The 22,986-nt window shown below is 42.9% G+C and overlaps 2 protein-coding genes across 9 annotated transcripts in view; one reads left to right on the top strand and one right to left on the bottom strand.

Annotated features, from left to right (window-relative positions):
* LOC107821098 (amino acid transporter AVT1A) overlaps positions 1-22,986 on the top strand; it is a 53,449-nt gene that overhangs the window by 22,081 nt on the left and 8,382 nt on the right. For 3 of the 8 annotated variants that reach the window (XR_012709525.1, XR_012709528.1, XR_012709530.1), the window contains one exon: positions 19,152-19,244. The exons of 1 other annotated variant lie outside the window; for it this stretch is intronic. The gene's annotated coding sequence lies outside the window, so the exon portion shown is untranslated. Of the gene's footprint in view, positions 1-4,918; positions 5,158-11,542; positions 18,764-19,151; positions 19,245-22,986 lie in introns of those variants that run through there. 4 more of the 8 variants (XR_012709524.1, XR_012709527.1, XR_012709526.1 and 1 more) reach the window with 3 other exon arrangements.
* On the bottom strand, positions 412-2,918 carry LOC107814962 (uncharacterized). The gene is made up of 2 exons (XM_075252857.1): positions 2,585-2,918; positions 412-521 (listed from the first exon to the last, which is right to left on the bottom strand). The coding sequence occupies exons 1-2, from the start codon at positions 2,916-2,918 to the stop codon at positions 412-414; spliced, it is 444 nt and encodes a 147-aa protein (XP_075108958.1).

The raw sequence follows: 22,986 nt of genomic DNA, 5'->3' as shown, positions 1-22,986 counted from the left end.
GTTGGGAGCCAAGTTGTGATACCACATCATGGCCCCCTTCGAAAGCGTTTCTCCGAATTTTTTCAGCAATACGGACTCAATCTCGTCATTCTTTATATCGTTGTCTTTTACTGCGCAGGTACAGGCAGTAACGTGTTCGTTGGGGTCGGTGGTATCGTTGTACTTAGGGAGTTCCGGCATTCTAAACTTTTTAGGAATTGGCTTCGAGGCTGCTTCCTCGTGGACGACATCTGTATGAACTTCTTCGAATCCAAACCTTTCAAGACCGGGGGTGCTCCCGGGATCTGATCCACCCTAGAGTTGTAGGTCTCGACCTTTTTATTGTTGGCTGCAATCATTTTCTCACTTGATTCGATCCTTTTGGTGAGGTCCTCGAGCATCTTCACTATGGCAGGGTCGGCCACCAACCCGTTATTGCTTGATCTTTCTGGTACTTGTTCGGCGGGGGGAGCTGTCTCTAGTGCCGCTGTGCTGGGAGTTCTCGGATGGCTTTGCAATTGGGCAATGGCCAGTTGCTGTGCCTGCAACATTTCAAAAATAATATGAAGACTAACTTCCTGTTCTTCCCGGGCTGGGGTTTTTTGAGCTTCCTGTCGGTCGTTCTGTCTTATGCTCCTGTCGATGTGAGAAGTTTCGCCGACTTGTTGTGCGTCCTGTGAATCCGCATCCGCTAGAACCGGTTTGGGCCTGTTATCGGGATTCTATTGGGGTGCTCCGGCGGCCGGGACAGCCACGCCATTTTCCTCGTGATTTTTGAGGTTGTCGTTCTCGACTTTATTCACCGAGCTAGACATTTTGACCTGAAATCAAAGGATCTTGGAAAAGAAAAAGTGTGAAAGATAACGTGTGTTTGTGCAATGAAACCAGTAAGAATATAATCACTATTAGTTTTAGCCCCACGGTGGGCGCCAAACTGTTTACCGTGAAAATGATAACAATAATTAAATTTGTAAATGGGGTTCTAAAAATACGTGATCTATTCCCGAGCTAGTTGTTAGAGCAGTTAATGATAGTAATATGAAGTTTAATAATGGAATGCGAGCTAAAACGAGACAGTAATCAAACCGAGGGGCCTGCTGTGCGAATATAGGTCTGGTCGATGGGGGACTTCGGGGTCGACGTCAGGGTCGAGCTCGAGCTATCGGGGATAGTCGGGGATGGGATAACAGTTGAGGATATAACTAAACAAGGCTCTTCACGGCCAATACTAAGCAATATAATGAAGAACAAGTAAGAGAGTGATGGGCATTAAGGCGACTTCGGGCCAGTACCAAGTGATAAACAAAGAACAAACAAGAAGGTAATAAAAGATAAATGGCTTCGAGCCAGTGAGGGCAAGCGAGTTAGAGAGGAGAAAGAGAGGGAAGATATTATTGCACTTGACAGTGATTGGAGCTCTGCCTTTACAGAGTGTTAACGACTCCCCTTTTATAGAAAGGAGGAAGTCCAAACTTAGTACAAGAAACGTTGCGTGATAAAAGAAATAGGACGGGACATCCGGCTAGCTTTGCGATATACGCGTGGGCTGATGTTGAGCTGCTTGAATAGACCTGATCGGCACGGGTGCATTCCTCGAGAGATTCCTGCATTCGTCGGGGCTTTGGTCGACATTATCCTTGGCAAGGTACCGGCCGATCTTGAGGGAAGTGACTGGCTCGAGATCCCGGGCTTCTGGGATCACCCTTCGAGGTATTCAGTCAAGGAGAAATCGGCCTCCCGGATTTCACCCTGCACACGTTGCATCATAGATAAACACTTAAAATAATAAAGTTAGGATATCAAGCAGATAGTCTCATCAAACATTATAAAGTATATACATGATCTGGAAATAAAAGCCCCAATGGTAAGGACATGATCAGTATTTTGTTCAATACGTGCATCTTGTAAACAAGATGGCGGTCCATAAATTGTAAACATATTGGCTTACACTATCTGAAAATAAATCTATATTGATAGCCACATATTAGTGTTAGTTTCTCAACACGTGCATTACACGTGTATGTCGAGTAATGTAGTATGTGATTTTGTAAAGTAATATTAATATTACTAAAATAAAATTTACAGTAAATAATTATAACTGAAGAGCATATTATATCGTTTTTGAATGATTAATGTGGATCATCATATACAACAACAACAGCAACAAACTCAGCAAATTCCCACAAGTGAGGTAGTGGGGTCTGGGGAGGGTAAAATGTACGCAATTTTATCCCTACCCTAGAAGGCAGGGAGGTTATTTCCGATAAATCCTCAGCTAAAGAAAAGCTGAAAAGAAGTAACGAAAACAAATAATAACAAAAAGATAAAAAGAAGACCGAAACCAAGGTAACAACTAAACGGTAGGTAATAATAGCAATCTAAGATTAACAAGACATCAAACTAACACTAATGCAATCGAACAGATTAAGACAAAGGGAAATACTCGACTACCTACTAACCTTCTACCCTAATCTTCGACCTCCACAGCCTAATATCAAGGGTCATGTTCTCAGTAAGCTCCAGTTGCGCTATGTCCAGCCTAATCACCTCTCCCTAAGACTTCTTTAACCTACCTCTACCCCTTCTCATAACCACCAAGCTTAACCTCTCACACCTCCTAACTGGGCTTTTGTGCTTCTCCTGTTAACATGTCTGAACCATCTCAACCTCGCCTCCCGCATCTTATCTTCCATGGGGGCCACTCCCACCTTATACCGAATAACTTCATTCATAATCTTATTTAACCTGGTATGATGGCACATGCATCTCAACATCCTCATTTCAGTTACTTTCATCTTCTGGACATGAAAGTTCTTGATCAGCCAGCACTCTGCCTCATACATCATAGTCGGTCTAACTACTGCTTTGTAAATCATACCTTTAAGTTTCAGTGACACATTCTTATCACATAAGACACGAGAAGTGAGCCTCCACTTCATCTACCCTGCTCCAATACAGTGTGTGACATCCACATCAATCTCCCCTTCACCTTGTAATATTAACCCAAAGTACGTGAGACTTCCTCTCCCGGGGATGACTTATGTATCAAGTCTCACATCCATGTATGCTTCCTGGGTAACGTTGCTGAACTTGCACTCCAAGTACTCCATCTTAGTCCCAACTTAAAACCCTTAGACTCAATAATTTGTCTCCAAACCTCCAGACTCTTGTTAACAACATCTCGCATCTCATCAATCAGAACTATATCATCTACAAATGACATATACCATGGCACCTCCCTTTGTATGTGTCGAGTCAATGCGTCTATTGCCAAGAAAAATAAAAACATGCTAAGGGTTGATCTTTGATGCAACCCTATCACAAGCGGAAAGTGTTCCGAGTCTCCGCCTGTTGTTCTCACATGCGTCTTAGCTCCATCATGCATGTCCTTAATCACCCAAATGTAGGCTGCATGCACACCTTTAGCCTCCAAACACCTCCATAAAATCTCTCTTGGCACTTTGTTGTATGCCATCTCTTGGTCAATGAACACCATATGCAAGTCCCTATTCATTGTCTTATACTACTCCATCGACCAATCTCGTTACAAGATGAATGGCTTCCGTAGTCGAACGATTTGGCATGAAACTGAACTGGTTCTCAGACATACACACTCCTTACCCTCCCTTCCGCCACCCTCTCCCAAACTTTCATCGTATGGCTTAGCAGCTTGATACCCATATAGTTGTTGCATTTCTGGACATCACCCTTGTTCTTGTACGTCATATAGTAACATGTAAATTATTAATGTTGATCATCGTATAATAACATGTTTGTTATGGTTCAGATGATAAGATATTTTCTGAATCTACGAAGATGAATAATCAAAGTTTAGTTTGATACATGTGATTCTTTTTCACTTATTTTGATTTTATATAATATAAATATGTAATGAATTGTACCTCACTTAATACTTATAGACAATATTTCTAGTGAATATACCTCTCATCAGTTTTGATTGCTCTATCATAAATGAGGTTGTTGTTAAAACAAAAACTTACTTTATTAAATACAAAAATTCTATTCTAACAAGACAATTGGAGCAAGTACCTATAAACTAAGAAGCAAGACTACTAAACTGTCAAGCTCCACAAAAGATATTAATAAATTTAGGAACTTGATTTTAAAACTCACTTACAATGAAAGTTAGATGAGGTGGTTGAACTCCTACGGCAGGTAAAGTGATCAATACAACACCATCAATCTTAGATTCCCTTTGGATCAAGTGTTGCCTACAAGTATGAGTGAAGAATAGAGTCAATGACCGTTTTCATTACCAATTAACAGATAAATGGGTAAAATATCATCAGTCTCATTTACCCTAGGGACTACATTTGCACCAGTCGAATGTTCCAAGCAAAAGCACAAAAATTCAAGTTGTTCAGCTAAAACCTCTATAGCTTAATAAGCAGATTTTTTGAATTTTCTCCAAATAATGTTTCGAGTTAGTGCATTGAAATAATTCTAATTATTAAAAAGCAAAAGTATTACCAATAGTATGATTGTATAATTCAAAAAAACTGTTAAAAGAATACAAAGCAAATTATCATTAGATAAAATATATCAGGAAAAGAATAACACTTTTCAAATTAATGTTCGTTACTGTTGAAGGGCTGAATGAACAAGCTGATAATTAACTATAGTTAATCATTATTGTAGTCACTAACTAGGTTGGTTAGTTAGTTAGTTGGTAGTTAGAAGAAAATATAAATGTCTGCTTGCTTAGCTTAAAAGAGTAGCTATTCATTTTCATTATTTTTGGCAATTATTCAATGAAATAGTGTTTCTTTCTCCTCTTCTTTGCTGCTTCAATTCTTCTTCTATTCGAGCTCTAGATCAGCTTTCCATGGTAGCTAACATGGTATCAGAGCCACCGGCAATGATCTAAGCTGTCCTCGTTCTTTAATTCTCTTTTCTGTTTTCTCTTCTCTGCTTCTAGGCTACTTCAATTCTGCAAAATTAGGTGCAGAATTGTCTTAGAGTAATCGTAAAATCGAAGCGATGGTTTATATTCTGTCATTCAAGGTGAAATCTACAATGGCGATTGGCACTGAAGAAGACAATACAACAGCTCATACATCAGCTACTGACACTTTTGGAAACTCTGCTCCAGCTGGTTCGCCATTTCCTTGTATAGATTGTAATCACCCACTGTACCACAGCCAACTGACACACCAGGTAGTTCTCTAGTCTCTATTCAATTGACTAAATCTACTAACTATGCCTTGTGGAGTCATGCTATATTGGTCTGTTAGGTAAAAGTAAGTTAGGTTTTGTCGATGGAAGGTTTCCAAAATCTAAGTTCGAACCAGAACTTCATGATCTGTGGGAAAAGGTTAATGTTGTTGTGTTGTCATGGATAATGAATATTGTCAGGCCTGGTTTATTGAGTAGTGTATTATATGCATCTAGTGCTCACAAGGTGTGGGAAGATCTAAAAGAAAGATTTGACAAAGTGAATGGCTCTAGAGTATTGTTTCTTCATAGAGAAATGCACAATTTGACTCAAGAAACCATGACTGTGGCAGACTACTTCTCAAAACTGATAGATTTATGGGATGAGTTTGATGCTCTAATGCCTTGCCCAGGGTGTCGATGTCCTGAGTCTAAGCTGTATGCTCAGCACTTTGAGGCTCAGAGATTGCTGCAGTTTCTTACTGGTTTAAATGACTCTTATGCACAGTCCAGTCAAATTATGATTATGGCTCCAGTACCTACTATTAACAAGGCCTATTCACTGTTTGTTGATCAAGAGAGTCAAAGAAATCTGGCAAGCATGGCTCAGGTTACACAGCTTGCAGAAGGTTTAGAGAGCACTGCTCTGTATGGAAACAAGGGTCCAAATGTCACCAGTGGAGGTTATAGACAAAGGAAGAACAATGTTCATTGTGACTACTTGTATACGACTAAAATCGGAGAGCTTAATTTATGATCATTATTACATCCCATAGCCCGTCTTCAGAAGGCCCGAGGCCCAGTTTGAGGCTCGACCCCGAGGGTTCCCTATGCTCGACCTCGGGGTAGAGCAAATCGGCGGCTATGATGAGCGACTGGGAGATTCCCAAGGCACGTGATTAAAGCTAACCTAGTCTATTAGGCTAGCACAAGCCCGTACTGTGGCATTAAATAGTTGTACCATCTGCATACCTTTGTAATAAATACATATGTACTTTGTTGGGATTACCTCTCCTATACAAAGGGGACCCTTGTCATTTTGTAAAGGGGGATGATATTCAATACAAGAACAAGAACATTCTCTGCTCTCTAACTTAAACATTCTCTATTGTCTTTCCTCAGATTTATTACTTACATCTATTGCGTTTCATTTATTATTCTTCATTTACTACCCATCATTGATCATAAAGATCCCTCATTAAAGACCTGGAACTGTTAGTCCTTCATTGGCTATCCGCAGCCTAACGCTTAGCTCGACCCCGAGGCCCTGTATGGTCTAGCTCGAGACCCCGACTATCGGCCACTTGGTTTGCTTGACACACTGCCTTCAAGCTCTTATCTTATTTTCCAGTCTCATACTTAGCATCTACTGCCTAACAACTAGCATAAAAATAAATTACGTATTTTTAGAACCACAAAATCAAATCTAATTGTAATTACCATTTTTGAGGTAAACAGTTTGGCACCCACCGTGGGACTAAAAATAATAGGGATTGTTTTCATGCTGATTTATTGAAAACACAAGTTATTCTGTATACTTTTTCTTGCCCAAGAATCTTTGGTTTCAGGTCAGAATGTCTAACTCAGTGAATCCACATGGAAACAACGGTCTTGAAGACCATGGAAAGAATGGTGTAGCTATTCCAGGCGTCGGTGTACCACAGCGAAACCCTGAGGATGCACTGGAGCCAATCCTCGTGGATGTGGTCTCACCCAACGCCCAACATGTCGATATAAGCTCCCACACTAATAGGAGTACACGCCAAGAAAACTAACAAGAAGCTTAGAAAACCCCAGCTCGGGGGGAACAAGAGGTTAGCCTTCACGTCATTTTTGAGATGTTGAAGGCATAACAGTTGGCGATTGCTCAATTGCAAAGCCACCAAAAAACTCTAAGCACATTAGCACCGGAAACGGCCCCTCAAGCCGAACAGGTGTCGGAAAGATCGAGCAACAATGGGTCAGCAGCTGACCCCGCTATTATGAAGATGCTCGAGGACATCACAAAGAGGATTGAATCGGGCGAAAAGAAGATAGAAGCTAATGATAAAAAGGTGGAGACCTACAATTCAAGGGTCGATCAGATCCCGGGGGCACCCCCGGTCCTGAAGGGTGTTGATTCAAACAAATTCGTACAAAAGTCATTCCTGTCAAGTGCGGCTCCGAAGCCCATCCCAAAGAAATTCAGAATGCCCGATCTCCCGAAGTACAACGGAACCTCGGATCCCAACGAGCACGTCACTACTTACACTTGTGCCGTAAAGGGAAATGACCTAAAGGATGACAAGATCGAATCCGTCCTATTAAAGAAATTCGGAGAAACACTTTCAAAAGGAGCCATGATGTGGTATCACAACCTATCCCAAAACTCGATAGACTCATTTGCCATACTGGCAGATTCTTTTATAAAGGCACATACCGGTGTCATCAAGGTTGCTACAAGGAAGTTCGGCGTCTTCAAAATCAAACGAAGAGACAATGAGATGTTGCGGGAGTTCATATCTCGCTTCCAAATGGAGCGAATGGAATTACCACCAATCTCCGATGACTGGGCAGTGCAGGCCTTCACCCAAGTTTTGAACGAATGAAGCTCGGTAGCTTCAAAGCAACTAAAGCAGAACTTGGTTGAATATCCCGCCGTGACTTGGTCGAATGTCCACAACTGATATCAGTCGAAGAGTAGGGTCGAGGACGACCAACAGGGAGCCCCCTCGGACTCGGTATATCCTAGTAGGCTCTTGACAAAGGAGCCAAAGCCAAACAAGGAAAGGTACCAACCATACACTGAAGATCGAAGAAACGCCCCAAGGCATAACATACCCCGAAACGACCGAAGGACAGATCGAGGTCAGAATCCTCGGGAACTCGTAAATAGAGCCGGATTCGATAGATACACAGGGTCGAATGAGGCACCCAAGTTATCTGAGTACAACTTCAATGTCGATATTTCAGACATCGTATCAGCCATAGGTAAAATCAAAGACACCAGGTGGCCAAGGCCCGTACAATCAGATCCGTCGTAGAGGAATCCTAACCTGGTGTGTGAATTCCATGGCACACACGGTCATAGGACTGAAGATTGCAGACAACTCCGAGAAGAAATAGTCCGACTACTTAACAAATGGCACCTCTGAGAGTTCCTCAGCGACCGAGCCAAAAATCAATTTCGGGAAAGAGAGGCGAACAGGAAAAATGAAACAGAAGAACCACAACATGTCATCCACATGATTGTTGGGGGAGTCGACATCCCACAGGAACCTACCATCAAAAGAACAAAAATATCTATCACCAGGGAAAAGCAAACTTGAGGTTACATACCCGAGGACGCTTTCACATTCAGTGACGAGGACATCGAGACCCTATCTCAGCCTCATAACGACGCATTGGTAATTTCTTTTCTTGTGAATACATTTCAAATTAAACATGTACTTGTGGATCCAGGTAGCTCGGCCAACATTATCAGGTTGAGGGTGGTGGAGCAGCTCAGACTGCTCGACTAGATCGTGCCCACCTCTGGAGTCCTCAACGGATTCAACATTGCGAGCGAGACAACTAAAGGGGAAATCACCCTCCCGGTCAACGTGGCCGGAACAACCCAAAGTGCCAAGTTTCATGTCATCAAATGGGACATGAGATACAATGCCTGCAAGAGAGATGTTCGTAGTGCACGATGTAGTACCAGCATCGGCACCTTCAACATCGAAGGAGCCAAAGGATAAGCAAACAACAAAGTAGCAATCACAAGCTACATCCTCGGTTGCACCCGAGTGAACGAACTAGGGACCGTACCGTGTCCCCGGAGCAAGCAGTGGAAGCATATCGAGGCTTGAAACGCCATCACAACTAAGGTATAACCGCCTCCCTTTTTATTTACTTCTCACACTAACCTATGTGTAGGCGTCCAGTTAGAAGAATCGAAGCACTTTCCAGCTTGAAGACCTTAGGTTTTAAAGCATGCATTGCACTCTTTTCCTTCGATCGGATTTTATCCCAAGAAGGGTTTTACCGGCAAGGTTTTTAACGAGGCAACATCTATGTTCTACCTAAGGAGAACTCAACAAGTATTCAAGGCTTCTCTTCGATCAACCTCGAATACTGGGCGGCATCCCCCCGGGAGATCACCTTTTCGAAGAAGTCAAGATGAGCCACAAAGGGTCTCGATAGGAAAATGATGTATCGGGTCAAACGGTCGAATGAACCGTGTCCGCATAGAATAATCGAGCCCTTGACAGCGAAAAAATGTATGCTTGTACCAAGTAATCAAATGAGTATATTTTACCACGCTTTGCGCTTCAAAGAAGTCTGCTATCTCTACAAGAAAGGGCTCTAAGGCCTTAAATTCCCCTAACACTCTGGGACTGACGTCAAAAACTCGAAACGGTAAGAATTCCGAATCGAAAACTTCGAATCATAAGACCTCCAAAAGGCAACACCAAAACTGTAAAACCTCAAGCAAGGCATGAACCATACTTGTACGAAGTAACCTATATGTAAGACCTCAAGCAAGGCATGAATTATACTTGTACCAAGTAACCTATCTGTAACACCTCAAGTAAGGCATGTTCAAATTTATAAGACCTTACAAAAGGCATAATACCGATCTTAAAGTTAAGGCTATATATTCGAACTTGTTAGACCCCTAAAAAGGCATACCCTCGATATAGACGCCAAAGTTACTTCTCGAGGACTAAAAAGGTTATGGCCAAATACAATGACTACGGTCAAAAGGCTGTACCAGCCAAACTAACGCGACTCGGGGACGCCCGACCGTCACCATAAAATCACAGGCCTTCAATTACTTCGAAAATACTTCGAAAAGAACTGGTTAATCAGGCTACCCTTGGTATAAGCAAAAGAGCTTCGTTCATATCAGCTCCAAACAATAGGCTTCGAAATAATTCAACCATCGAGCGAAACCTCCCGAGGTGCTCATTTGTCACTACATAACGACTCACAATCGAGGTTATTATCGAACCGTTGAAGAGTTGGGCGAACATAAAAACTTCAAAAAGCCTTTAACGAGGGAAAATAAAGCCTACATTAGAGGTTGTACCGACCCAACGCGTAAGAGCCACTATCACCAGCTTAAATTAAGGGTCATATCGAGTCAACGTGTAAGAGCCAGTGTCGCCAGCTTAAATTAAAGGTCGTACCGACCCAACGTGTAAGAGTCACTGCCGCTAGCTTAAATTAAGGGTCGTACTGACCCAACGCATAAGAGTCACTGTCGCCAGCTTAAGTTAAAGGTCGTACCGACCCAACGCATAAGAGCCTAAGTGCCAGCCTACATTAAAAGACGTGCTGACCAAATGCGTAAGAGCCTGTGGGCCAGCCTAACAAGCCTCATGGCCAATTCATCTGGCTAACAATTGACAAACATCGCAATACAAGACAAAGAAAGACACATACAAGAAAAGGGAAATGCATGAAAAATGAAACCGAAAGGCTTCCTTATATATGTATGTGTGAAATAATGCAAGGCTACATTAGCAATGCTCTTTGAGAACCCTATACACAGAATCAGAAAAGAATAGCCTATTCTACTGTCTCCTCGAGGACTGCGGCCTCGTCGGCCTCTCCCTCATTATCTTCGGCATCAGATACGAGGAACTTGGTGTCTTATTCATCCGCCTTGGCCTGCTCAATCTCTTCCAAGAGATCGAAGCCCCTGGCATGGATTTCCTCAAGGGTTTCCCTCCGGGATTTACATCGGGCATACTCATTACTTTTGCCTTCCTGATCGAAAGCCCCTCTCATCTTAGCTCGAGCATCAACAACGTCTTTTAAATAAACAGCCATTTTCCTGTCAGCGTTAGCCCGAATCTTTTCAGCTTTAGCCTGGGCGTCCGCGACCTCGGCCTTCATCTCCAAAAGATCGGACGCGATCCTTGCAATCCTGCTCGTCTGGACCGAGTTGTTTTCACGGGCGTTCCGGAGCTGTACCTCGAGGGCAGAAGCCTTGGCCAAAGCATTCTTCTTGGCCGCAATATGGGCATCTATCTGAGCCCTTAGCTCGTTGCACTCATACTTGGCATAGCCAACCTCGCTCCAAAGGCGTTATAGATCCTCTGTCTTCCTCTGGCCAACCTCGTCATTGTTGTCATAAATAAAGTAGGTGATGCTGTTTTGTCTAAATAGTCGAACATTTCGACGGGGCGCCGGAAGGCATTTTTGCAAGAATAGCCACCGACGGTTTCTTTGCCAATTTTTGGCCACCTAGCAAACACAACCCTAAAATCTTCCCTTTTGAAGTGTTGAAGGGTTGTACTTGCAAAGTGGCCGTGTTTATTTGAATCTTGAATTTTGAATTTTGTAAAATGACCTCTTTTTATCAGCTTTAATAAAATTTACTTTGTTTTAATCCAATCACCTTAATCTAAATGTGCAGAATGAGCACGAGTCAAAATTTACCAATGAAGGTTATGACCAAGATTCTGTTGGAACTACACATGTGGTGGGAAGATTTGGGCAAGCAAGGACGAGACATGGTCAACCATTACTTGGGGGCGCTCACCGGATTATTAAGTATCATGCCTAGGGGGGGACATAATAAAAGCACTGGTGACATTTTGGGACCCAGCTCACAACGTTCTACATTTCTCAAACTTCGAGCTCACACCTACTTTGGAAGAGATAGCGAGTTATGCTGGGAGTACCCAAGGACTAAGACATAAATACCTGGTCGCTCCAAGGGCTGTTACCCCTCACAAGTTCCTGGACTTGCTAAAAATAAGCAGGCAAGTCCAATATGCAGATTTGGCGGGTGGGTTTTCCACTTTACACTTCATATACCAACGGTATAGACATATAGGGGGATTTGAAAACCCGGAAAACAAAATCTGTACTAAAGGGAACCGCCCAAAGTGGGAAGAGCATAGATGTTTCGCTTTCATGGTCGCATTCTTAGGTCTTTTGGTGTTTCCCAGGAAGGATGGGAATATTGATTTACAGGTAGTCGGAGTCGTCAATACTTTGATTACCAATGCCAAGAGCACCTTTGCACCTATGATAGTATCAGAAATATTCCGAGCTCTCACAGTTTGCAAAGCCGGGGTAGATTTGTTCGAAGGGTGCAATTTGTTACTACAAATATGGATAATTGAGCACCTGTGTCATCGTCCTCGGTACATGAACTACGGGTCTATAGGGAAAAGATGCATAGAGGAGTTTGGTACAAGGGTCAATGGGTTCAAGATGCCAGAAGGGGTTGTAGATTGGATATCCTGCCTTCGCTCCATAACTGCAGACCAGATAGAATGGACGTTGGGTTGGCTTCCTGTTAATGAGATTGTATACATGCCTGCCACCGGTCCTCACTTCCTCCTAATGGGTCTTAGAAGTATCCAACCTTATGCTCCGTATCGGGTTTTGAGACAGTTGGGAAGATGCCAAATAGTCCCCAAGGACGAAGACCTTAACATTCATGCAGTCGAGATCCGCTCTCATGGCCAATTTCATGAAGCAGTGGTTCGCTAGATCTGGAGTGAGTGCCAATATTTGACGGAGAACACCCGAGTACGTGATTTATCCGAGGGTAAAGTCTTGTCCGGTTACCTTGCTTGGTATAAAATGAGTGTTGAGTTTTGAAGACCAGCTAAGAGGCCCCACCTCCAAGAATTTGTTGAAGTATCACAAGAACAATGGGATTGGGTAACCAAAGAAAATGAATACAGGGCCACCATAAGCAAGTTGGAAGGGCAAATCAGGGATCTCAAATTCGATAGTGGTTTGCAAGCTGCTGCAGATGAAGGTGAAAAGAAGAAGTTGGTCGAAGAAAACGAAGCCCTTCGAGCCCAGATTCAAAGAATGAAGATAGTTGCTGAAAACCTAGGAAGGAGCCAAGCAAATGAAAGACTTATAAACGGTCTTAGGCAGAAAGTATGTGAGTATGGGGTTGATTTGGAAAAGACTGAGGTTGAACTAGCAAAGGCCCGGGCAAAGTTGGCGAAGAACGTCGAAGGACGGGCAGAGTTTATTCAGTAATTAAAAGGAAAATATGATAGAGAAGTCGCAAATCTAAAGAAAAAGCTAGCTACCATCGAGAATGAAATGGCTAAACAGACAAAGAACTTTAAGGCAAAGAGGGAACATTGTTATGCATTGATGTCTCGGCTGGAAGAGGACATGCAACAATTGCAGGAGCAAAGCCATCATGACACCCAAGTTCTGGAAGCTAGATCTCAACAAATTGGGAGCCTGCTCCAAGAGAAAGGCATCATTAGATAAAGGATTAGAGGAATTGCTGACTACATCGTCATAAAATGCCATAAGTGTGAGGATATGACTAGATCTACTTTCTTCGCCGCAGTGATGACTTTTGTTCGCCAGATAATGGACGACCTGGATCGCCTCCAAGGAGATCTTGCACATAGGCTCGCGTCGACACTGATTGATGTCCCGCGGGCCCCTGGAGTAGTTTTGGAGGCACTTATGTATTCCTGATTTTTCTTTTCGAGTCCGTATTTCAGTTTCCTTTTAGAGTCTGTTTTGAGTCTCTTTTAATTTTTCAGTTCTTAGGTATGTATGACATAGTCGTTGTAATAGAGAAAATTAGAAGTTTTTATTTTAATGAAAATTTGAAAAACCCCAAAAAATTATTTTTTTCTTTTATTTCGCATTTATCCACTGAACTACGTGATGATCTGATTCACGCGGCATCGTGATACGTAGGCAATCCCCATCGGATCTAGTCATAGCTATAGATAACCGAATAAGAGAGAAAATGATGAAAAGAGGACACAAGAAAAAGAGAGAAACAAGAATAAGAGAGAAAACAATGCAAAAGAGAGAGTGCAAAGAAACGAGAGCAAAATAATGAAAAGCGCAAAAGAAAAGAAAAGATTTAGAGATCTGGGACGGCATAAAAGTTGGGATGAGACACGCAACCGCTGCAAAACAAGTAGAAAAACATTTAACTGTTTAGGTGCATTGCATTCCTCAACGTGCGATTTCCTATGTGTTAATTGTCCTAAACTAACCGGTTTGTTGTGTATGTTTTGAGAACAGGTTCTATTTTTTAAGGTGGTTGGTTTTGTGGTAACCTGACTTCATACCCCTACTTTACAAGATCCAAAGAAAGTTTCGAAATGACAACACAGAGTCATCTACCAACATATCCCCCCTCAGAAGATAGCCCGTTGTTGGTTATCCTGACGTCAAAGGCAGCAACTGCTGAAGAGAACAGGGCCATGCGCCTCCGCATGTTGGAAATGTGGGACGCTTGGTCTAACGGTAGAGAGCCGCCTAGTGCAATACCTGGTTTTCCCGAGCCGATTCCCAGAACAAGCGGAACCTCCAACATCCCTATAAATTACCCAAACACCACATTCGGATACCCCACCATGTCAACCCATTTCGCCAGAACACCTTCTGAGGTTCACCCCCAGGCATTGATTTCGGGAGTGGCTTCTAACATATTCACTGCACCACCCACCTCAGTTACGGCACAACCAACATTGCTCAGGCCAAGCTTTGAGTAGTCATCTTTTACTTTCCAAATACCACTATTTCCATCGGACACGGCTCATGTCACCACAAACTCCTACCCTCAACCACCTCGGTATGAGTTTATCGTGGGACAAGAGAGAACTGTAAAGAATCCCGAGAAAGAAGAGATCACTCGGAAAATGAAAAGCATAGAGCAAAGTCTCAAGAACATACAAGGCCTGAGTGGCCAGAAGAGTGTCTCATATGCTGACTTGTGCATGTTCCCGCATGTTCATCTGCCCATCGGTTTCAAGACTCTCAAGTTTGAAAAGTATGATGGACATGGAGACCCCATAGCCCACCTGAAAAGGTATTGCAATCAGTTAAGAGGAGCGAGCGGAAAAGAAGAACTCTTAATGGCTTACTTCGGGGAGAGTTTAGCCGGAATTGCATCCGAATGGTATGTGGATCAAGATATCTCCCACAGGCACATATGGGATGACTTGGCCCGAGAATTTGTCAGACAGTTCCAGTACAACGTAAACATAGCTCCAAATCAAAACTCTTTATCCAATTTCAAAAAGAAGTCTTTAGAGAGCTTTCGAGAGTACGCTATTAAGTGGCGTGAACAAGCTGCCATGGTGAAACCCCCAATGGATGAGACCGAGATGGTCAGTGTCTTCTTCCAAGCCCAAGAGGCTGATTACTTCTAGAACATGATGTCCTTTATGGGAAAGCCATTTGTAGAAGCCATAAAGATTGGGGAAATGGTGGAGAATGGTTTGAAAACGGGTCGCATCCTGAGCCAGTCAGCTATAAGAGCCACCTCTCGAGCAATCCAGAGCGGGTCAGGGGCTGCAGAAAACCGGAAAAAGAAAGAAGAAGTGGCAATGATGGCCTCGAGTGTAAGAAACCCCCGTCAACCTCGAGGTTACTTTGGTTCCTCTTCAAGCACCCCGCAACATTACTACCTTCACCAAGATGCGGTATACGCCATGACTCTTTAGCCTTATGCAGTAATGAATGCCTAGCCATACGCTCGGCCGCAATAACACTATAACCAGAACCGAGCTCCACTTCCTAGAAATAACCCTCCTCACCATCCATATAATCCCCGTCCACCACAGAATAATTTTCCTTATAACGCCCGTGCCCGTGAACCACCTAGAAAAACCAACTTCACACCCATCAGTGAATCATATTCCAGCTTCTTCCCAAAGTTGGTCCAAATGGGTTTGTTGCAGCCCGTATCTCCAAACAGGCAAAACCCAAAGTCACCCTCCTACCGACCAGGTACCCGATGTGCTTATCATTCAGGGGCAGAAGAGAACGACATTGAAGATTGCTGGACCCTTAAAAGAGCGGTCGAGAACCTGATAGAACAAAAGCGAGTAATGTTGAGGGATGAGGAGGTCCCCAATGGAACCAACAACCCATTACCAGCTCACAACAATGGGCCAGTTATTGGGATGATCTGTGAGGGCAAAGAGTTTGACCCAGCTTTGAAAGCTATCATTGCTATCGTCGATGTTGAAAAGAAGCCCAAAACGGCAGCAAAGCAAGCTAAGGATGAGAAGAAAAAATATCCCATTCCTCAAAGCGTAAAAAAGGTTGTGGAAACCAAGACCAGGGCAGTACCTCTTAAAGATGTTGTTCTATATGTTCCCAAGGCCCCCAGAAAAGAACAGTTTGTATTGAGTCCTCCCAAAAGGCTTGAGCAAAACAAGGTCACGCTTACGGTACTAAAGATGTACGTACCAAAGGGGACTTATGTGGTGCGGGGGGCGGTAATTTCACCCAGGCTGACTAAGCCTGTGGTTATCAGCCGCGCACCACATAATCCCATGAAGGACCCCACTGTTGTCCCCTAGAACTACAATAAAGTAGTGGTAACATACAAGGGAAAGGAAATCATGGGGGAGGTGAATGAAACAAACCCATCTGGAAAGTACCTCAATTTGGAAGAATTGGACAAGACCAAACAAAAGCGTTTTCTGCTTAAAAAGCCAGCTAGTGCTGAAGAGGCAGAGGAATTCTTCCAAAGGATGAAAACCTCGGACTACGTTGTGATTAATCAACTCAGGAAGTCCCCCTCTTAGGTCTCACTTTTGTCTCTACTAATAAGTTCGAATGAGCATAAGAAAGTGTTTTTGAAGACGCTTAATAAAGCCTATGTTCCGGTCGAGACCATGGTTGAACAATTGGAAAGAATGGCAAAACGGTTTTTTGAAGTCAACCGAATTTCATTCATCTGAAATGATTTGCTTCCGGAAGGGGCTGCCCACAACAAAGCTCTTCATTTGACTGTCAAGTGTGAAGGATACTACATGAAAAGAGTTATGTTGGATGGCGGGATCTGGGGTTGACATCTACCCTCTCTTGACCCTACAGAGAATGGAAATTGGGACTGAAAGAATTAGGCCCAACAATGTTTGCGTACGTGCATTTGACGGCGTCAAGAGATAACGATCGGGGAGATTGATTTAATCCTAACCATCGGCCCTGTGGATTTTGAAGTAACATTTCAGGTTTTGGACATGGACACCTCCTACAACTTTCTCTTAGGAAGGCCTTGGATCCATGCTGTCGGGGCCATACCCTCTACTCTCCACCAAATGGTTAAGTTTGAGCATGAAAACCAGGAAATCGTGGTCCACGGAGAAGATGAGCAATCAATTTACAGGGACCCGTCAGTCCCATGTCTGGAGGATAAGGAAGGTAGTGAGCACATAGTCTACTAAGTTTTTGAGATTGTGGTCGCAGACCAGTGTGAGGAAGGAACCTCGTGTCCTCAACCCTTCTTGTCAAACGTGCCAATCATGGTCGCCAGTGAAATGATCAAACATGGCTACAAACCCGGGAAAGGGCTCGGGGCCTCTTTGCAAGGCATTATGGAGCCTATCACTTTGACTGCCAGTGAGAACTTCTTTGGTGTCAGTTTCCAAGTTACAGAAGCCGGCGTGAAATGGGCTAATAAACGTAAGAACGATGGATGGGTTCTGCCTCAGCCGGTCCCGCATCTCGCCAGAATGTTTGTTAAGCCAAGATACATAAAGGAAGAAGATGAGGCCTTCACGGTCGAAGAAATTGAGGACATGTGTGGGGCAATGAGGCAAATGTTATATGAGGCTCATATGGTCCAATCGGGTGAAGGCTCAAGCACTGTTGAGGTGCAGTCTATGGGGCCAAATGCCAAACTTCAAAATTGGAAGGCTACTCCGTTCCCAGTCAGGCGGGAATCCTGATAGTTCTGTCTATTACATCTTGCGTTTTTATACGTTAAAATTTCGTTTTCAGTTAACCGACGTAAACTCGGGGATGAGATCATCTTGCGTTAACGTACTTACGCTATTTATAACAAGCGATAAATAAGTGTTATGAAGGATAAAGGGGTACACAGATTAAATTATGCGAATAATTGGTTAATTATCGAGTAACAAAACATTACCCAGTTAACTAATAAGTGGACAAAAATTAACTAAAATACACCATCTAACGTGGCATAAAGCCACCATGACAAGAAAATGACTCTTATCTTAGTCATTATGCCAAGTGGCCGCTAAAGACCTAATTAAGTAAGACTTGATTTTAAGTCTTACCTAGTTAAGATAAGAACTTTGAAACCAAGTCCCAAGAACGTTGAAACCAAGAACTTTGAAACTAAATCAATTTCATGTCTTTGGCTTCATTTCAATTTGGTGTCTTTGGCATTGAAAACAAGAACGTGTAAGTTCAAAATCAAGAAACATTTTACAAATTAAAAAGCTAATTGTCATACTACACCAAGACATGAAAAGCATGAACAATTTCGTTTCAAAAATTTCAAAGGATTCAAGCAAATTCTCGTTCAACATATTTTACTGAAGCAAAAGCTTCATTTCATTCGAATAATTTCAGGAACATGTATGTTAAGGTCATCCCTTCTTTATTTTGGCATGATCCAAATTATACTGAAGAAACGAGCAAACACACAGTTTTCACAAATTACTCTCTTCATAGAAATAGTAGGGGTGTCTATATTCTTGATTCCCCATGAAAAATATTATTATCTTCTGTTCATGGGTCTCAGAATAATACGCAGTTGGAAAAGTTTATCCGGAAGGAATATTGAGATTATTACGTATTTTTCATGCATTTCACTCATTTATACATATGCATTGACCCATGACCAGATGGCGTTATATACGCGTATATATGTAAATATATGTATATAGGATATGGGAAAAGGTTACGGCGTTATATACGCACCACCACCTGATCAGCTGGTATATGATGATCAGTTGGTATATATTGATGATGTTGCCCACAGTGGCCGAGACGATATGATGGGATGCCCTCAGTGGCATGATGATATTATGTACACCTATACCTATGCATGACACGACATTTATACGCATGTGCATGACATTACAAACGTTTCAGAATTTACAAAGTTATTCAGATTTAAAGATGTGATTCTGTATTCCATGTTTCATCTATGTCTTTTACGTACTAATTTTCATGCCTTACATACTCAGTACATTTTTCGTACTAACACCCTATTTCACGGGGTCTGCGTTTCATGCCCGCAGGTGCAGGAAGGCAAGCCGATGGTCCCCCTCCTTAGGATCCCTGATCAACGAGAATTGGCATGCTCCACTTGATCCGGAGCTGCTTTGATTTTGGTATGATACGTTTATATATATATATATGTATGTATGTATGTATATAGGTATGACGTGGCTCAGTCCCGTCTTTGTACAGCTGTGTTTCTATTAGAGGTCTGTAGACAGTATGTCTAGTTGAGTTGTATGTGGCCTTATCGGCTTTTAGTTTTGGATGTATAGTTGTCTATAGCAGCCTTGCCGACTCGCCTACTGTATTCTGCATGTATACGTACATATGCCTTCAAGGCAGGTTTCCTTCTTGTATGTTATTTTTGTAATTCAACAGATGTTACTCAGATTCATATCTGAGACGTATGCTTAGGGGTGTTTGACAGGTAGAACTCAGGCACTCATCGCGGCCCATCGGTTTGGATCGTGACAAAAGAGGTATCAGAGCAGTTCTGTCCTAGGGTTGTCTACAAACCGCTAGAGTCTTGTTTATGGGTGTGTCGTGCACCACACTTATAAACAGGAGGTTACAAGACATATAGGATGGTATCCTCTGTTTTTATCTCAAATTGTGCGATACACGAATTCATGTTCCTAACAATATGTTATATTTTCACTGATGCCTCCAAAGAGTACGACCGCCCAGAAGGGAAAGACCGTGGCTGGTGAGACTACTAGTCGAGCGCCACGAGTTACCAGGGCTCGAGAAGAGTCTCATGGTGAGGTTCCATCTCAGACTTCACATACTCCTCCCTTTCCAGAAGAGCTCCGAGGGGCACCAGCTCCAGCGCCTGCCCCTGTACATTCAGCACCTCAGCCGGATGCACCGGGTCAGTAGATGAGAGATACTATTCAGTTATTGACCCGATTAGTAGCCACACAGGCTCGGCGTCAGGAAGTAGGTATTGGTAACGCAGATAGGTCCGTGAGTGCGAGGATTCGTGTCTTTATTAATATAGACCCTCCGATATTCACTGGAGCTGATCAAAACGAGGACCCTCAGGTATTTATTGATAGAGTACAGAGGACGTTACGGGTAATGAAAGCCACTACGACTGAGTCAGTTGAGCTAGCTTCCTATAGACTTCGCGATGTTGCAATTAATTGGTACGAGTCTTGGGAATTGTCCAGAGGTGAGAATGCCCCTCCAGCTGTATGGCAGGAGTTTACAGAAGTTTTCTTCGTCATTATCTGCCACCAGAGCTTAGACGGGCTAGAGTTGATAGGTTTTTGACCCTTCGGTAGGGTAACATGAGTGTTCAGGAGTACAGTCTTCAGTTTGATTCGTTGGCTAGGTATGCTCCCACTATTGTATCTAAGATGGAGGATCGAGTTCACCGGTTCGTGATGGGATTAGAGCCTTACTTGCTTAACGATTGTATGTCGGTCTCACTTTAACCAAACATGGATATTTCTTGTATTCAAGCATACGCTCAGGGTGTAGAGGAGCGTAAATAGAAACAGAGGGCCGATCGTGAGCATGATAAGGCCTAGAATAAGAGAGCGAGGTCTTCGGGTCCTTCTGGTGAGTTTCGAGGTGGTCAGAGGCAGCAGTACTCGAGGTATCCATCCCAGCCCTCGGCTAGCGCGCCCCCTAGTTTGGCGATAAGAGATTTGATCGTTCTACATATTTAGGCTCTAGTCAGAATTTCAGAACATCAGGTTCTCAGTAAAAGGGTGAGTCAAATCAGATGAGGCCACCCTTGCCACGATGTACTCAATATAGTAAGCATCATACCGTGCAGTGTCATATGGGGTTAGGTGTATGTTATACTTGTGGTTATCCGGGCCACGTTATGAGGGATTGTTAGATAAGAGGCGACGCAAGCATAGCTCAGCCAGTAGGATCTGTAGCTGGTTCATCATCATCAGTATGCCCCCCTGGGCAAGGTCCACAAGCACCAATGAATCGTAGTAGAGGCAGAGGCAGAGCATCTAGTACGAGCAATCCTCAGAACCGCATTTATGCGTTAGCAGGGGGATAGGACCAGGAGTCATCGCCTGATGTTACAAGTATATTATCAGTCTCCTCCTATGATTTATATACACTGATTGACCCGGGTTCCACCTTATCATATGTTACTCCGTTGGTTGCTAGTGAATTTGAAATAAAAACCTGAATTGGCTAAACCTTTTGAGGTGTCTACACCTGTTGGGGACTCAGTGATAGCTAAGCGGGTATATAGGGGTTGTATAATAGTAGTTCATGGTCGATCTACCGTAGCAAATCTAATCGAGTTAGATATGGTAGAATTTGATGTTATTATGGGTATGGATTGGTTGGCTTCTTGTCATACCAACGTTGATTGTAGAGCAAAGATAGTCCGATTTCATTTCCAGGAGAGCCTGTTTTGGAGTGGATAGGTAATACGGCATCGCCGAGAGGAAGATTCATTTCCTATCTCAAGGCAAGGAAGATGATCAATAAGGGTTGTATTTATCACTTAGTTCGGGTTCAGAATATGGAAATAGAGTCACCAACCATTTAGTCCATCTCGGTGGTTAATGAGTTTCCCGATGTTTTTCTCGATGAACTTCCGGGTCTCCCGTCAGAGCGAGAAATTGAGTTTTCTATTGACCTACTACCAAATACCCACCTAATATCTATTCCTCCCTATAGAATGGCCCCCACAGAGCTAAAAAAATTAAAAGAACAATTAAAGGATTTACTTGAAAAAGGTTTTATCAGACCTAGTACGTCACCGTAGGGAGCACCTGTTTTGTTTGTGAGAAAGAAAGATGATTCCTTACGAATGTGTATTTATTATAGGCAACTGAAATAGGTGACGATCAAGAATAAGTACCCATTCCCGAGAATTGATGATTTATTTGATCAGTTGCAAGGTGCCAAGTGTTTTTCAAAGATAGACTTGAGTTCTAGGTACCATCAGGTAAGGGTTAAGGATGAAGATATTCCGAAGACAGCATTCAGGACTAGATATGGGCACTTTGAGTTCGGGTTATGTCATTCGGTCTGACCAATACCCCAGCAGTATTCATGGATTTAATGAACCGTATGTTCAGGCCTTTTTTAGATCTGTTCGTAATTGTATTTATTGACAATATATTGGTATATTCTCGTTCAGAGGCTGAGCATGCTGGTCATCTGCGTACTGTGCTCAGAGATTTACAAGAAGGGAAGTTGTATGCAAAATTTTCTAAATGTGAATTTTGGTTGAACTCTGTAACTTTCCTTGGGCATATCATTTCGGGTGAAGGCATCTGGGTGGATACACAAAAGATTGAGGCAGTAAAGACTTGGCCTAGGCCCACAACACCGACGGAGGTTTGTAGCTTTCTTGGTTTGGCAGGTTATTACAGGAGGTTTGTAGAGGGATTTTTTTCCCTTTCAGCACCTTTGACAAAGTTAACTCAGAAGGGAGTAAAGTTTCAATGGACTGATAGTTGCGAACGGAGTTTCCAGACATTAAAGGACAGATTAACGTCAGCACCGGTTCTAACGCTTCTAGAAGGGACTGATGGTTATGTGATCTATTGTGACGCTTCAGGCGTTGGATTGGGTTGTGTGTTGATGCATCATGGTAAGGATGTGGCTTATGCTTCTAGACAACTAAGAAAGCACGAGAAGAACGACCTGACCCACGATTTAGAGTTAGTTGCGGTGATTCATGCACTAAAGATGTGGAGGCACTACTTGTATGGCATTCATGTTGATATCTATACGGATCATAAGAGCCTCCAGTACATCTTCAAGCAAAAGGAATTGAATCTACGTCAAAGGAGATGGTTGGAGCTACTTAAAGACTATGACGTTGATATTTTATACCATCCGGGGAAGGCGAACGTAGTA

Source organism: Nicotiana tabacum, chromosome 5, assembly GCF_000715075.1.
Source record: "Nicotiana tabacum cultivar K326 chromosome 5, ASM71507v2, whole genome shotgun sequence".
In the NCBI taxonomy this organism is placed as follows: Eukaryota; Viridiplantae; Streptophyta; class Magnoliopsida; order Solanales; family Solanaceae; genus Nicotiana; species Nicotiana tabacum.
The sequence above is the reverse complement of the archived record's forward strand: the minus strand, read 5'-3'. Positions and strand labels throughout refer to the sequence as shown.